At 46.7% G+C, this 15,647-nt stretch overlaps 1 protein-coding gene across 2 annotated transcripts; it reads left to right on the plus strand.

Moving 5' to 3' along the window:
• Nucleotides 1–838: 838 nt before the first annotated feature.
• IRX2 (iroquois homeobox 2) lies at nt 839–7,920 on the plus strand. 2 transcript variants are annotated; one of them, XM_081952226.1, is made up of 5 exons: nt 839–1,687; nt 3,326–3,743; nt 4,412–5,170; nt 6,238–6,308; nt 7,265–7,920. In XM_081952226.1, exons 1-4 carry the CDS (start codon nt 1,445–1,447, stop codon nt 6,279–6,281), a joined length of 1,464 nt encoding a protein of 487 aa, XP_081808352.1. In that variant the 5' UTR covers nt 839–1,444; the 3' UTR covers nt 6,282–6,308; nt 7,265–7,920. The 2 variants fall into 2 exon arrangements, with proteins under 2 accessions (XP_081808352.1, XP_081808351.1); XM_081952225.1 differs by having other exon boundaries at nt 840–1,687; nt 7,261–7,920.
• The last annotated feature ends 7,727 nt before the right edge of the window (nt 7,921–15,647 follow it).

Consider the following 15,647-nt stretch of genomic DNA (forward strand, 5'->3'; position numbering starts at 1 on the left):
CCCTAAGCACGTGTCCTAGTCATCCAAATGGGAGTTGCGCTCCACACCTGGAATTTGATTCGGCTTTACGCGGTCTCTCCCGTTCAGTTTACGTGGTGGAGGCAAAAAGCTTAGATTGAAGCTTCTGTTGGGTTTAGGATTGCAGCCTGTCAAACACGTCCCAAACACTTCTTGGGTCCCAGAGGCACTTCCTCACAAGCAAGTCTCGCACTGCAGCGAGCCTCCACCCCGCCCTGCACGAATGGAAGTCTCCCCTTCCTTTATTTAGAGCGGCGAGGTCCGTTGCAGGCCTCCATCCGGGGATGGTCTGCAATGGAACGAAGCCACATGACAATTGTCAAAGCCTCAGCCTGGTGCCAATGGGGAATGCCTTTAGTTTGGTGGCGGGCTGGCAGGCCTTCTCCCCTTCCCTCAACGCCTCCTGCCTCCCTCGCGGGCAGCTCTGAAACTACGTGACGCTATATAACCCTCCAGAGCTAGGAGGGGGGGACAGAGGGGGTGGAGAGAGGAAGACAAGAATGCATTTCGTGGCTCGGCGTCCGGCCAGCTTCTTCAGTTGCAGCCGCTGCGCTCCACCGCTGGGCCTCAAGCCACCGCGCGCGATTTTCTCTGAGCCGCAGCCGCCGAGGGGAGGGGGCGGGATTTTGTTTTATTTTGTTTTCCCAGAGTCCCGCCCAAGTCCTTCCTTCCCTCCTTGGTTCCATCTGGGAAGGAGCCGGGCGAGGGGCGTGTCTTCCCGCATATGCAGATGAGTCGTCGTGACGGACAGCTCGCCTTGCCAATGTCCCTCCGAAACTCCTTTCCCCCACAAACTGCTCGCCTTCCCAAGCTCCTATGCCTGCTCCAAAATCCAAGACTTGTCGCAGGCGCTGGGGGGGGAAAGCTCGCCTTGCCTTACTGGCGGGCTACGAGCGCAGGAGGGAGGGAAGAATTGCGGAGCCAGCGGAGACCGCTTACCCGGTGCAGCCCTGTCGAGGCTGGTTTGTCTTCCCGCTCTCCCTTCTTTTTGACCTCTTCCCTGCCGGGGTTTGGGGAGACGCCTCCTCTTCCTCCTCTCTTTCTTCCCGCGCGTCTTTCTTGCCCAGATGCCCACCGCCGCCACCTCCTCCTCCTGCAGCAGTGGGTGACTTCTGCGTGGGAAAGGAGGAGAAGGAGAAAGAGCGCGCGCGCGCGCGCCCAGAGAGAGCGAGCGGCTTTCCTCCGCCTCGCGCCCGGCTCTCCTTTTGGCTCCGGCTCCTCCCGCCTATGGAGCGGACGCTGTGAGCTCCTCCGCGGCCGGAGTGCTCAGCAGCAGCAGCGGCGGCCGCGGCCACGGCGGCGGCGGCAGCAGCAGCAGCTTAGCCGCTGAAGCGCCAGCCGTCCTCCTCTCCGTCCGGGGCTCAGTCCAGGCCCCCCGCTTCCGTTCCTTTTGCCTGCCCGCTGACAGCCGGCCGGCTAGCCAGCTATGTCCTACCCTCAGGGCTACCTCTACCAGCCCCCGGGCTCGCTGGCGCTCTACTCCTGCCCGGCTTACGGGGCGTCGGCGCTGGCGGCGCCCAGGAGCGAAGAGCTGGCCAGATCATCTTCGGGCTCGGCGTTCAGCCCTTATCCCGGATCCGCGGCGTTTACGGCCCAAGCGGCAGCCACCGGCTTCAGCAGCCCGCTTCAATACTCCACCGACCCAGCCACGGGATTCCCCTCCTACATGGTGGGTAACTGACGAGCGAGCGAGCGACCCGCCTCGGCGCCATCCTTCACCATCGCCGCCGCCTCCTCCATCTTCCTCCTCCTCCTCCCCATCCATCGCTCCCCCCCCCACTCGAATCTCCGAGACCATCTGGGCTAGGCTGGGGGATCGTGTGAATGTACCCCGCGTTAAGCTCCCCGTGTGACCCGAGGAAAGAGGGAACAGCTGTCTTTCCCTCGTCGGCTTTCTCTTTCTGGAAGCTTTCTTTTTTTGTTCTTCGCTTGTGCCACCTTTCGCTGCTTTTCTACTTTTCCTTTTCTTTCCCCTTTGTATCCCCGCGTTTTTAAAAACTTCCTCCTCCCTTTTCCTCTGTAATTTTTTTTCCTCCTTAGATTCTGCTTTCCCACTTTCTATGTTATGTTTTTACTATTTTTCTGTTAAGTTTCTTCTTCTTCTTCTCTTATTTGTCTCTTTTGTCTCCACTTTTACTTCTGATTGTGTAATTTAGAGTGCCGACGTTTCACTGATTTAAAGGAGCCCAAGCCGGGCATGTGTGTGCGCCTGTGTGTCTGTATGTGCGTGTGTCTGCGCGCTCCCACTTCTTTTCGCGCAGCTTCGGACAGATGTCCACCACTTTCCGGTTGCTGCAAAGTATGTTAATATCGGCGTTCGTGCGTATTTTGTAGCTATTGCAAACCGATGAAGGATTAAAGATAGCAGAGCCAATTGGTCCTGGGAAAGTGGGGCGAAGGATTCGTTTTCTTCCACTACACACGAGATACCAGATCCAGCGTCTTTGGCTGGAGTCTCTCTCCCTCCGTCCCTCCCTCCCCCTTTCTCTCTCCCATAACCTTCGCCTTTTCTCCCAGCCGGGCGATCTTTATTTAGGATAATGAGAGCCCCATCTCAAATGCTCTTCTGTTTGACTTTCTCGTGGCAAAAGAAAAGCACCCGCAAGTTGCCAAGTCTTTCTTTCTTTCTTTTTTCTTTTTCCTCCAAGGGTTATTTAAGAACATGAGGTAGATTTGGAGCGTATTGTAGTTTTCTTTCCTGAACCGGCTATAAAACTTACCAAGTTGCTCAACTAATTTCCTTTCCCTTCTCCATACTCTCGTATTACGCAGACTTTAAATCAGCGTAATTTAAACGTTTAAAGGGTGAATTAAAATGCTAATTATATCGTATTTGACCAATTCGAAACGGTGCATATCTCCTGGTTTGCAAATTGGATTTGCAATGCATTAGCGGACTGAATTGCTAAGTGGGGTTTTTTGTTGTGTCTCCTATCTCTCCCTCCCCGCTCGTCCGCTCCCCCCCCCCCCTCAGAGAAAAGGAAAATATCTTAGCCATTCATGTAGACATGGAGGGGGAAAGTAGAAAGAGGGCTTAGAGAGGCAAATAAACAAATGTGTTAAATAAATTGAAACCATTAAATGAAAATTTCAGCAGCTTTTCCAGGAGGCGAAGGAAATCTGATTCCAATATCACCCGGGCTTTTTTTTTTTAATAAAAGAAAATGCATAGGAGTGTTCCCCAAAACAAACCATTATATATAGTGCTCTGATCTGTTCGCTTATATTATTAGTAATAATAATATATTTGTGCCGACCACCAGCTGTAGAAATAGCTGAGTAAACACTTTGCTTTGGCGCTTGGCAGGGTTCTCCTTACGACGCCCACACGACGGGCATGAGCGGGGCCATCAGTTACCATCCCTACGGCAGCCCAGCCTACCCCTATCAGCTAAATGACCCGGCCTACCGGAAGAACGCCACGCGAGACGCCACGGCCACGCTGAAGGCCTGGCTGCAGGAGCACCGCAAGAACCCGTACCCGACTAAAGGCGAGAAGATCATGCTGGCCATCATCACTAAGATGACCCTCACGCAGGTCTCCACCTGGTTCGCCAACGCCCGCAGGAGGCTCAAGAAGGAGAACAAGATGACTTGGGCGCCCCGCAACAAGAGCGAGGATGAGGACGAGGATCTGGAAGGGGAGGGCGGCGGGATCCGGAGCAAGGAGGAGACCGGCTCGGACAAAGGACGGGACAGCAACGAAACGTCGGCGGAGGATGAAGGTGAGAGTTGGGGGGGAGGGGGGAGAACGCGCCGGCGGCGGACAGCCTGTTTCGGGACCGTTTCATTTTGAGTTCAAGAACAGCGAGGTTTAGGAGAAGTTTTCAGCGGCCCTCTCTTTCTGACGGCCTTTAGCCCCTCCAGTCTTGCCAACAAACTCCCCCCACCCACCCAAATTAGCGCAGCACGGAAGTTGCTGTGTAGTTTAATGTTCTCCCACCGGCAGGCCTCATTTGCTGCATAGGATAGAAGAGCTGGAGGAATAATGGTAGAAATCCTGGTGTCTTTACGCTACATTTCCAACAGCTTTAGGAATATAAGTGTCTGCAGGCGACAGGAAAAATCGGCCCTACAACTAAGAGCGCAAAGAGGGAAACCCAGGGGAGGCCTCTCCGCGGGACTCTTCCCGGCCAAGTTCTGGCCAGATGAGCCGCGGCAGTTCTCTTGAACCAGACTCGGGCAAGAGGCCTGGTGCCTTGCGGAGGGTGGCATCCCCTTTAAGGCCTGGCGAGCCGGGTAGGGTGACGGGCGCTGAGGCGCGAACGCTAGAAGAGTCACCCGAGCTTCTGGTTCGAAGGAGTTCCCTGGTGGTGGGCAGGAGAGCAGGGATTTGGGGCTGCGGATCCTGTCCCCCTCTTCCCTTAACAGCTCCTCTGGTTCTTTGCTGCAGGGATTAGCTTGCAGGTGGATTCCCTCACCGACCATTCCTGCTCGGCCGAATCGGACGGGGAGAAGGGCCCGTGCAGGGCGGGAGACCCGCTCTGCGAGTCAGGCTCGGAGTGTAAGGACAAGTACGAGGAAATCGAGGAAGACGACGACGAAGAGGACGTGGACGACGATGAGGACGAGGAAGACGACGAGGCGAGCAGAGACCTCCCCCCCAAGCCCGTCACCTCCTCCCCTCTCACTGGGGTAGAAGCCCCGCTCCTGGGCCACCCGCACGGCCAGGATTCTGCCAGAAACGCCGCCAAATCTACTCTGGACGCCCGGATCTCACCCTCGGTGGCCTCCCAGACCACGCAAGCCAGCAAGCCCAAGCTCTGGTCTCTGGCAGAAATCGCCACCTCGGACCTTAAGCACCCGCACCCGCATCCCCACAGCCTGGGCCAGAGCTGCCAGCCCTCGGGCCCACCGCCTTCCACCCCACACAACGCTGCCTACTCGCCTTCTTCGCTCTTGGGGAGGCATATTTATTACACGTCGCCTTTTTATAGCAATTACACAAACTACGGGAACTTCAACGCCCTCCAGGGACAGGGCATCTTGAGGTACAACTCGGCCGCCGTGGCCTCCAACGAGGGACTCAACCAAGCGGTCTTAACTGGCGGCGGCGGCGCGGTTCTGAAGGCGGCCTCGGAAAACTCGCTGAAAAGCATCACAGGCCACCTCGAACAGCATTACAAGCCTCCCAGTTCTGATCCCAAGAAAGGTAAGTAAACCCTCCGTTTCTTCTTTTGCTTCCAAGGGTAGAAAAAACATTTAGCGCCCTACTCCAAGAGCGGGAAAGGCAGGCAGCCTTCCTGATCAGCCCAAAATATCACCCGGTAAGACTGGGGGCGGAGGAACGGAGTAGACCGTCCAGCGATTATGCGGGGGGGGGGGGGGGAGGCCTTTCCATTGCTCGAGAAGGCAAAGCAAAAGGGCATGTCCGTAGCATCAACTCCTCGAGACGCCACCGGCCTAGCCTCCGGTTTGTTTTGATTATCAAGATTCTGCCGAAGCGCGTTTCACTGGAGGCAAGGGAATCGTCCTTCTAGTAATTAATATGTTAGGAAGGAAATGCAAATATGCCTTTCCAAAATTAGCGAGACTAGATTGAAAAAACAAAAAGAAAACAATGAGCAAACAAAATTTGGAGTCTAGATTGTTAAAACTACTTGAAACCAGCCCTAAAACTTGATTTTTTTAAGAAGTTACGTCATGAATTCTTATACCTGAAAAATGGAAAGATAACCAGACAGAATACCACCTTGCCCGAATACGACACATTTAATATTCCTAAATCTCAGATTCCGGAGACAATGTTAATAGTGGCAAATGTGATAGCAGTATAGTAGCAATAACACTCATCACCGTCACTTTCTGAAACAAGCAGAAGTTTTGACAATCTGTGAGGGAGTAAATTCTCGGGAAGTGTGCATGCGATCCCTCCCTAAGAATATTTAGTCAACAGAATGTCAGAGTGGGTTGTAAAACTCCGAATGCACAGGATCTCTCCTTCAACCATCGGCCACATCTAAGGGTGTCCTGTCACCCTACGAACCCTTATGGGCTTACTTAGCTTTAAATAGAAGACCATTAGGAAAGGTGGTCTCCCAATGAGCAATTATACCCCTCCCCTTAAATCTCCATCAGCTGAGAAATGATGCCATAGGGGCAGGCCTTTCAAACAACCAGCTCTGAGCTTTTGTGCGAGAAAGAGCTAGCCGTGCCCAGAGTGAATAATCTAGTTAGCCAGCTGTGTCCTGTGACTAACTGACGCTTCTATTTTGACAGACCCCACTGAAATGTGCACAGTAGGAGTACAACCATACCTATAGAAGGGCAATCACACAGCAGCCAGGCAAGTAAGTGAGACCCTTCTTTTTCTTTCTGCCTTTTATTCTGTTGAACTTAGTTAGGGGGAATTGTTTGGCATCCGGTCCTAAGAGCCTGTAAATTGGCTTGATGCTCATTTCTTGCTCCTTTACCAAAGGCTATGATTACCCAGAACCTCCAACTGCATGTTTACCCTTTTGTTTCACTTTGCAGAAAAAGGTTCAGCTGTTTTATATGCACACCATCTTTATCTAACGTGGTCCATTTTGAAATGGATACTTTAAATTAGACTTTTTAAATGTTATTTGCAAGTTAAAGATATAAGGGAGTGGACAGTTATTTCACCAAGATCTCACTGAAATGAATGGTGTGGTGGGAAGAGAGAATCGTGTTCACTTTACAATGCAGCAAGAATGAATCTCATTGTCCTCCTCTACTATTTGAAGTAAGCATGCAAAATAATAGATGCAACAAGCCTTTGTTGTTATATTACCAGTAGGAAATGCAGAATAACTTCCTACTTGTTTGTATTTATTGATTTAATTAATTAATTCAGTTTAGACAGCCTCTGACTCCATTTGATTCTGGGCAGCTGCACAATAAGGTATCTATATAGATCTTAAATTTAAAGAACTGTGTGTCAAAATAAGCCTTTAATTTATCTGGTATACTGATATACATTTCAAATAGCAGAGACAGAGGATGAGATAGATCTTGGCCAGATTCCAAAGAGTATCTGCATTCATTACCTAGGTTCATTCCCCATCTATTTCCAAGCAGTTAATTTGGTTTGGGTATTTTTAAAAACAAAAAACAAAACTTATTATCAAATATTCTTTACTCCCTAAAAACAAAACAAAAAATCCACCTCAGTCCTTCCCAGGCAAGGTAGGAGAATAACCTTTTTACTTTGCTGCCAGTTTAACACATTCTGTGTAAATGAAAGATTGAGGATGATCTGGTGTTTTCCTTGGTCCACAGGTAGGTGTCACAATTGCTTTGAGAAAAGTCAACAAGCCATCATCTCTCCCCGAGCTAATCTATCTATCTCTATCTGTAACTCTAACAAAACTCTAAATCCGGATCACATCTTGTGCCACTGTATAAAAGAAGACCACAGAGCACTCTTAGATCTACAGACTCTCTCTAATTATTGAAGCAGAATTTTGTTGGACATTAATGTGCATTTGCTGGTATAGTCTAGTTTCCCTAATGTATGTGTGATTAAAAAAAGGAAAACAAAAACAAAAAAGGAAATCTGTTTTTTCTCAGGATATCTTGACTTGATCACTTCATTGCCACGGTATATACATATATACATATCTATATATCTATATTCTGTAGGTGTGATAGGACTTATTGTACAAACTCTTTGTAAAAGATACCGACAGTAGAGATTAATTAAAGAAACTGCAAGTACTTACAAAATGAAACATATTTGATATTTATTTTTGTAATGATATAAAATCTTCTAGTAATTTATGCAAGTTGTATTGCAATGGAATCCCAAGTCTTTTGTAAATAAATTATGCCTGGTTTTTATTTGAAACATTGATGGTTATACAATCCCTTGTTGTTTAACAAGAATTCTTTACTAATTTATATCTATAATTGTAAATAAAACAGATTAGTCTACCACAAGGTGCTGCCTTTTTATTCCATTTTACTGGTTTTATATATATATGCATATTTGGTAATTTATGATAATTTACAAAGCATTACAGATATGTTATGTCTTTTGAATTTATTTAGTAATGTGACCAAATAAAATGTAGTTAAACTTAAACTATTAGGAAAATTTTAAAAAACCTTCAAATTTAATCAATTAATATAGATACACATATAGAAATAACCAACATTTTTCATACAAAATGTTGTTTTAACCCACATTTTAAATAAATGCAGTTATTTATTCAAAAAGTAAAAACACTGTAAGAAATCCTCCCAGTAAAAAATATTATCCCTCATTTCAAGTACTTTCTACATGGTTCTATAACACACTAATCACCTAAGACATCCATCTTGGGCTTTTTAAAAAAAGGAAAAAGAAGAAGCTCAACAGTCTCTTTTTTCCCACCCACCCTAGCAAATAATGAGAATTCCCATATAGTAAAATTTCAATAAGGAGACAAACAACCATTTATTTTCTTTTCCAAAGATAAATTGAGTGAAAATAAGTTACGGTTATGAAACAAGAATAATAGCTTCTTAGACTGCTCTTTAATCAATCATACACTTATTTTTCAAGAGGCTCATCTATTTTATTCCATGATTAATAATGTTCCGGCATGAGAGCATTATTAGATCCCAGCAGGAGAGATCCTGGATGCTTTTAGCTGCTTTGCAATGGTCAGTTGGGGTTCATTACGGGCTGATATTGAACCATTTATAAAATCTTGTCTAAACATCTGCCAGCTCAGATAGGCCGATGTGTCTGAAGATGGCAAATGGCTGGAACAGTTGATATTGACAAACGGGACTCTCTCCAGTGGCTTTTTGTTCACTGAAAATTAGTGGCCTCTGGCTCAGGGGCTTGTTAGAAAGGGCATTTGAAAGTGATCTCAGATAGTTCAGGCTTCAGCCAAGGGAATGTTAACTGGATAAAGAATGTGGAGTTGTGAGAAACAGAGAGAGAGAGAGAAAGGGAAAGAGGGCTGGTGGAAGGAGGGGAAGGCTGCAGCTACAGGAAGGCTAGAAACATTTTAGGTATTTGCAGTTTAGTCCCTTGGTGCTTAGAACAGCTTAACCAAAAGAAGAGAGACACTGTTGGGATAAGTTGACAAATTTGCAGGGAGGGGGGAGAGAGAGAGAGATGGAATCTTCTTAACCGAATGGGATTCCTTTCTTTACGTGAAATTCCCACATACATAAATGACTTGGGTTTCAAAATAAATATGTTTTAAGATACATCTTTGGATTTTGGTAAGGCAGTTAAATATGTCCAATTGAATTATTCAGGCTAATCCTTGTTTCTAGAAGTTATTCCAACTAAGTGAAAACTGTTTACTGCTCATTATACAGACACAAATGCATTTATTGATTTTCCCCACTCCTTATTTTGTAGGGTGTCTGTGCATTTATTTTATTTTTTTTGCATTTAAGAAATAATTTAGAGTATGTGATAATGTATACTGATCTGTGGGAAACAGTAGAGGACCAGTCCATGGAGAAATTCACCCAAAAGCTTCAGCTGAATGGAAATCAAAAGATGTGCCTATTTTTTTTTTCAATTGGACTAACATAAAAGATGCTATATTAGGTTTGCATCCCTTCAATTCATTTCAGTGGTAGGGAGTACTAGCAAACATTTAGTAATATTTCTACTAGCCCAGCTTACAATGAGATTGGAATTAATAACACTCAACCACGCGCATTGCTGTGTGGCTGGCAAAACAGATTTCTTATTAGGAATGACATGTGGTGTTAAAATAATTTCATATTTAAACACAACACAGTGGTGTTTTCTTTTTAAAATCCAGACTAAAACATGTTGAAGAAATGCTTTGCAATCTCCCTTCTCAGTTAGGGTACAAATCAGTTCTCCTAGTCAGGTTATTGGGAAAAATACTGAGACTCATATATATTTTTTTAAAAAAACTATTTTTTATGCTGCCTTTATTATTTTTATAAATAACTAAGTACTGAACATATCTAATACTCCTTCCTCCTCCAATTTATCTCACAAATTCAACCATGTGAGGTGAGTTGGGCTGAGAAAGGTGACTGGCCCAAAGTCACAATCAATTTATATGCCTAGCGTTGGACTAGAACTTACAGTTCCTGGTTTTGGGCCTGGTGCCTTAATCGCTAGACCAAACTGCCTCTTTTTCTTTTTCTGGGGATATTTACAAAAAAATTTTTTCCTAAGATCTATCACTTACATAATAGTTTCACCTCCACTTTTCTGTCTTTTTGCATTTCCTCCCCTCCTTGTTATATTCCAGCTTTTTTTTTTTTACAGGTAATGTACACATTCCATTTGGTTTTATTTTAAATTCATTTTGTGGCAATGGTTAGGAAATCTTTAACTTTGATGTTTGTATGCTCACGAATTATCTCGGATCTCCATAATTTACTCATCCCCTTGCTGGAATTTAGATTTGGGGGATTTTTTTCCCCTGAAAGGAAAAGTTGGAAGACTTGAGGCTGAGAAATGCTTCCTTCTTCGCTGTCAGTTTTAGCCGGTTTGGTGTAATCTCGGGGTCGAAGCGGAGAAAGAATACCAACGCGGAGCCGTCCCTAATGGAAACTCCTCTCGCTCTCCTTGCGGACGTTCTGCGGTGTAAGCGTCTTCCGAGAAGACCAGGATCCATTTCCCATCTATTGCGGCTAAGATTACCTGACAGACCTTCTGAACTAGATCTGCCCAATCCGGAGTGTGTATCCACTGCGTTTTAATGAAGGTTTAATTTAAGAATCCTCCGCTGGATCGCCCGAAGTCTCACTTCAGTCTCTTTCAACTCGCAGGAGAACTTTCTGAGGGATCCCCCCCTCCCCCCAATTAAACAGACTTGTATACTTTTAAAAAAATCTGGAGACGAGGAAGGCAGAAACTAAAGATAACATTGAAATACACTGCCAAAGGACATCGTGGCAATTCTCATATTTGGCTCCTTTTGGCTTCACTTTTTTTCTCTCCCCCTCCCCAATGAGGAAGCCATTTAGATAACAATATCTAAACTTGGAAACTTGGAAGGGACCTTGAAGGTCTTCTATTTCAACCCCCTGCTCAGGCAGGAAACCCTAGGCGATTTCACACAAATGGTTATCCAATCTCTTCTTAAATGATGTTAAAGAACGATTTTATTGTTGTAATATCTCATTGCTTTGCAGCCCAGACTCAGCCCAAACAGTGGCCGAAATCTTTCACGCTCCCACTGTCCTTCCAAGAGCCTTCTCCAATTTTCCTTTGCCTTCAGCTTCCGATGGGTTAGCACAACCCCGCGCCTCTAGTTTTAACGAAATGCTAGTTTCAGAGACCGGTAGCTGCTTTCTCTCCCTTCTTCTGCCACCCTGAGACTGATTGGGCTGTTTGTCCCAAAAGGAAGGGAGGCGAGTTTGTCCCCTCCAATTTTTGCTGCTCTCTTTCTGCCCTGACTTCAAAAGTCAACAACGTGTGTTATCCATAACGTGTGTTTCTAGGAAAGAAACAATCTGAAGAACGTAACTTGTCCCGCTCTCATTTCCCTGCAGCGGGGAGGGGAAGAGCGGGGTATTTAAGAGACTCCTGCGCGGCGCTTTTTCTCCCACTTTCCCAGTCAAGCGTAAGATTGTGGTCGCTTTGCTGTCTTGGTGATTTTGCTTGAAAAAGACCGGAACGCTGCGAGGTGGAGGGTTTTAGCTCTCCAGGCGAGGGCCGGGAACAGGAGGCTTCACGGATTGCTTGCAATTGAGCCACCCAGCCGAAGGTTGCTTGCCATTAAGATGGCTTTGGAAGCCGCCGGCGCGTTCCTCTCCCACTTGCAATAACCCTGCAGGCGACTGCTCCACGTCCTTTCCTAGAGTACAGTCGATCCCCTTCGCCGGCGCTGCTCCTGGGTCTCGTGACTCAATTGATCAGGCCCGATGGGATTAAAGCATGATGTCTCTCTCTCTCTGTGTGTGTGTGTGTTAGAAAGTGTCGAATCTCATTCCGCAGCCCATTAAAGCAGACAGAGAAACTTTTGGGAGACGCCGCCGTTTGCTGACCGCCCTGATCCTGAAGAGGGACAAAGGCAGAATGAATTTATCCTAAACGTTACCCGCTGCTGTAATAGACGTCGGAAGAAAGTGAGGTCGAAATAAATTCAGCTGTCCTGATTGCTTATTATCCCTAAAGGAAAGGCTACGGCCGAAGAGCTTGTTTTTAAAACGGGAGTAAGCCGCTTGGGTTTACTGCCACAGCTCCAGGTACTGTGGCATCTGAAAAGGCTCCAGGAGGACATACAGACTCTGACCAATACGCTTAAAACTGTGTTCATACATACAGATGATGAAGATGACACCCCGAAGATCTCAGCATAGACCTTTGCAATTTTGAGGACTAGACATGTATCGGATGTCCCCCCCCCCTTCTATCCCTCCCCAACCCAGCTTGGAGTGCCTGTGCGGGAGATAAGGCGGCTTTTCCAAAAGGAAAAAGCGGCGACAACTCCGCAGAAGGGCGTTTTGTGGTGCCGACCCCGAGGCTCTTTTTCACGAAAGCGTGGCTATCCCTGGCTGCCTATTGTGTGCAAGTGTCGGCCTGCTTTTCCGCTCCGTTCACACGATCCCTGTGCTCAAAGGGGACAGGATTCTCCTCCTGGGATTGCCGGGACGCCGTGGGCTCCAGAAGACGTTCCCCCCACCCCCAAAACGACGTCTTTAGCGACCTGCTTCTTCCAATTGAGTCCATAATAATTCCCTGCGCTTCCTTGACAGCAAAGAGCCGCTCGGGGTGGACCCACCTGCACGCGCCACTTACAGATGACGGGCGTTAAGTGATCCCCGCGCTAAATTATCAGACAGACAGACAAGAGGATCATCTAAGACCCTTTCCTGTGGGGGCATTTTCGCTTCCTCGTCCTTAAGAGAGGAAAGAAAACGACAATCTCGCCAGAACTGAACCTGAGCTCGGAGCTTTGATTTTGTAATTAAATAAGTAGTTTGTATTGTAATAAGCAGTGTCTGAAATGTAATAAAGCGGGCCCGTTCTTCCCTTAGGGGCCCCCCCAGCTGAATATTCAGCTTCTTGTATTCCGAAACCAAGCTTCACCTCCCGGCTGCCTTTCCAAATAAAATGTTTAGGATCTGGAATGACAGATCCCTCCCCTCCCTTGAAAGAAATAACCATATGTGCATTCAAAGGAGCGTAAACCGACATTTCATTGTGTAGAACAGTCGATCAATTATTAATCGTTAGCGTCAACAATGGGGTTATAATTACTTTCGGTTACTTAAAGGCATATTTATTTATTTTTCTTCCTCGTCTCTCTGATCTGGCAATTAGCTAATCCTCTAGTGTAATGGACTCCGAGTTGATTTCATTCGGATGTCAGCAGTGCCCTCGGAGCTCTTCCCTGCCTCCTCTGGGCAGACAATTCTGGCTGTCTGATCTGGGGGAAGCGCCCCTCGCCCCTCTCCGTTCCAAGATTTCGTCGCAGTCTTTCTCCCTTCTCACAGAATCGGTTTGCTCAAGAGGGGAGGGACGGCGGGTAAGCGGATCGCTACTGCGAAGGGAAAGGCTCCAAGAAGTTGCGGAGGCCGCAGTAGAATAAAGAGAGGTGACGGCGACCCTTTCGCCCATTCCTCGGAGGAGGGGCGGGAACGCGAATGCATTCCCTCGGGGAATCAAGAGACTCCCCTTTGGTAGTAGCCGGACAGTTTCGGGCACGGCTCCTGTTCCTCATCCAACAACGAAGGGAGGGAGGGAGGGAGGGAGGGAGGAAGGAAGGAAGGAAGGAAGGAAGGAAGGAAGGAAGGAAGGAAGGAAGGAAGGAAGGAAGGAAGGAAGGAAGGAAGGAAGGAAGGGCCAGTATCGACACTCAGCCGGATCCTATAGGCAGGTTTCCTCGGAGCCACCGTAGACTTCCAAGCAATATTGCGATAGCTGGGGCATTTAAAGCGTTCTGAACTCACAGCTAAACTGTCTTGGGTCTCCCTCTAGGGAAAAATGTAAAGAGTTAAGAAAGCAGTTTTCACCAATGGAGTGGCCTCCTTAAAATGTCCTTGTTGAACATTATTTGTGAAATAGTCCAGTCATTTTTCAAACTAAACAAACTTCTCTTCTCTTAACCTACCCCACCCTACTCCACCGCATCCTATCCTATCCTATCCTATCCTATCCTATCCTATCCTATCCTGACTTTTGAAGAATTGAGAATTTTTCCCCAAGCCTAAAATTAAAGTAGAAGCTGCTCTTGGACTGGAACCAAGCAGGGCACTGATCCTCAAGGGGTTCTTTCCAACTAGAGTTTTGGAAATTCACCAAGAAATACAATTTTAAAGTTCAGGTAGATGAAGCAGGGCCAAATAAATTTCAGAGAATCAATTGGGTTTTCAGACACAATTATAATCATGATTTCATTGCAAGGGCAGAAATGTTTCCATAATGATCATTTGTGGTTGGTTCTCTCACAATTATAGCAATATCATCTAATCAGAGACCTGGGATCCATATTTATGAACTAAAAAACATATTTGTGTTCTCCTGGGGACAGTCTTTGCCCATAAAGCAAAGAGACAGTGTGCCTTTGACTGTATTCTTTAGACCATCAGCTCAGTGAGTAACTACCGATAGTGAGCCCTCTGAAGAAAAAACCCAAGGCTGGAAAATAGACAGGAGGGAAAAGAAACCCCTCTCAGAAAGTGTCATTCGTAATCCTTACCTGGATCCTAAACTCTTCATTGAATGTGTCTCCAATCTGGATTAACTATATTGATTTCCCTTTTTCACATAGTGTCAACACATTGTTCTGAAATCATGGTTGGTTGGTTTTTAGCAAACCGAAATGGCCTGGTATGCACTTAACCTTTCTAATTTAGGTCCATGAAACGGGCAAACCTTGTAAAGGTTTAGCATTCTGGATAAATTCTGTCAGCAAGTATTTTGATCTTGATTTTGTTCCTGACATTTCACAGAAATAGGACTAAGCGGGGTGTGACCTCAGATGACCTTCCTACTTCCAGGCACATCCATACTTTACCACTTTAGGCTGAATGGCCTTTATTAACTCAGCTCTTATTAGATTTAAGCCTTTATACATTGATCTATAAAGCGGATAATATTCCCAATTAATTCGTCTGTATACAGCGAATCAAAGGCAATAAAATACGTCGGGATGGATAAACTGCAGTGAGCAAGACCAGAAATCCAGTGTAGCTGGAGAAATTCCTCAAGCACACGCCCGTTCGGGATTGCAAGGGCAGCAAAACCGCAGACGCTTTGGTTCGCGGCGCAAAACGCGACCCCCCCACACTAATTCAGCCTGACAGCTCTATCCGAACTCCCACCCCCACCTTTTCCTTCCCGTCCTCTCAGTCCACCAAAGAATACCGCTTTTCAGAGGGGTATGTTTTAATTTGTCACATCAAGGCAATAAAAGGCAGCAACGTTTACTTAGCCGGTTAACGCAGTAATCGCAAGTTTAAAGGGGGCAATTAAAGGGCAGCGAACGTCCGTCTGATGTCTCTCCCAGGGGTGAAATCCAGCAGGTCCTTACAGGTTATAGAGAACCGGTAGCGGAAATTTTGAGTAGTTCGGAGAACCGGCAAATGCCACCTCTGGCTGGCCCCAGAGTGGAGTGGAAATGGAGATTTTACAGTACCCTTCCCCTTCCACTCCACCACATCACGCCCACTAAGCCACAACACACCCACCATGCCACGCCCACAGAACCGGTAGTAAAAAA

This window comes from Natrix helvetica (genome assembly GCF_964273705.1).
Source record: "Natrix helvetica genome assembly, chromosome: 4".
In the NCBI taxonomy this organism is placed as follows: Eukaryota; Metazoa; Chordata; class Lepidosauria; order Squamata; family Natricidae; genus Natrix; species Natrix helvetica.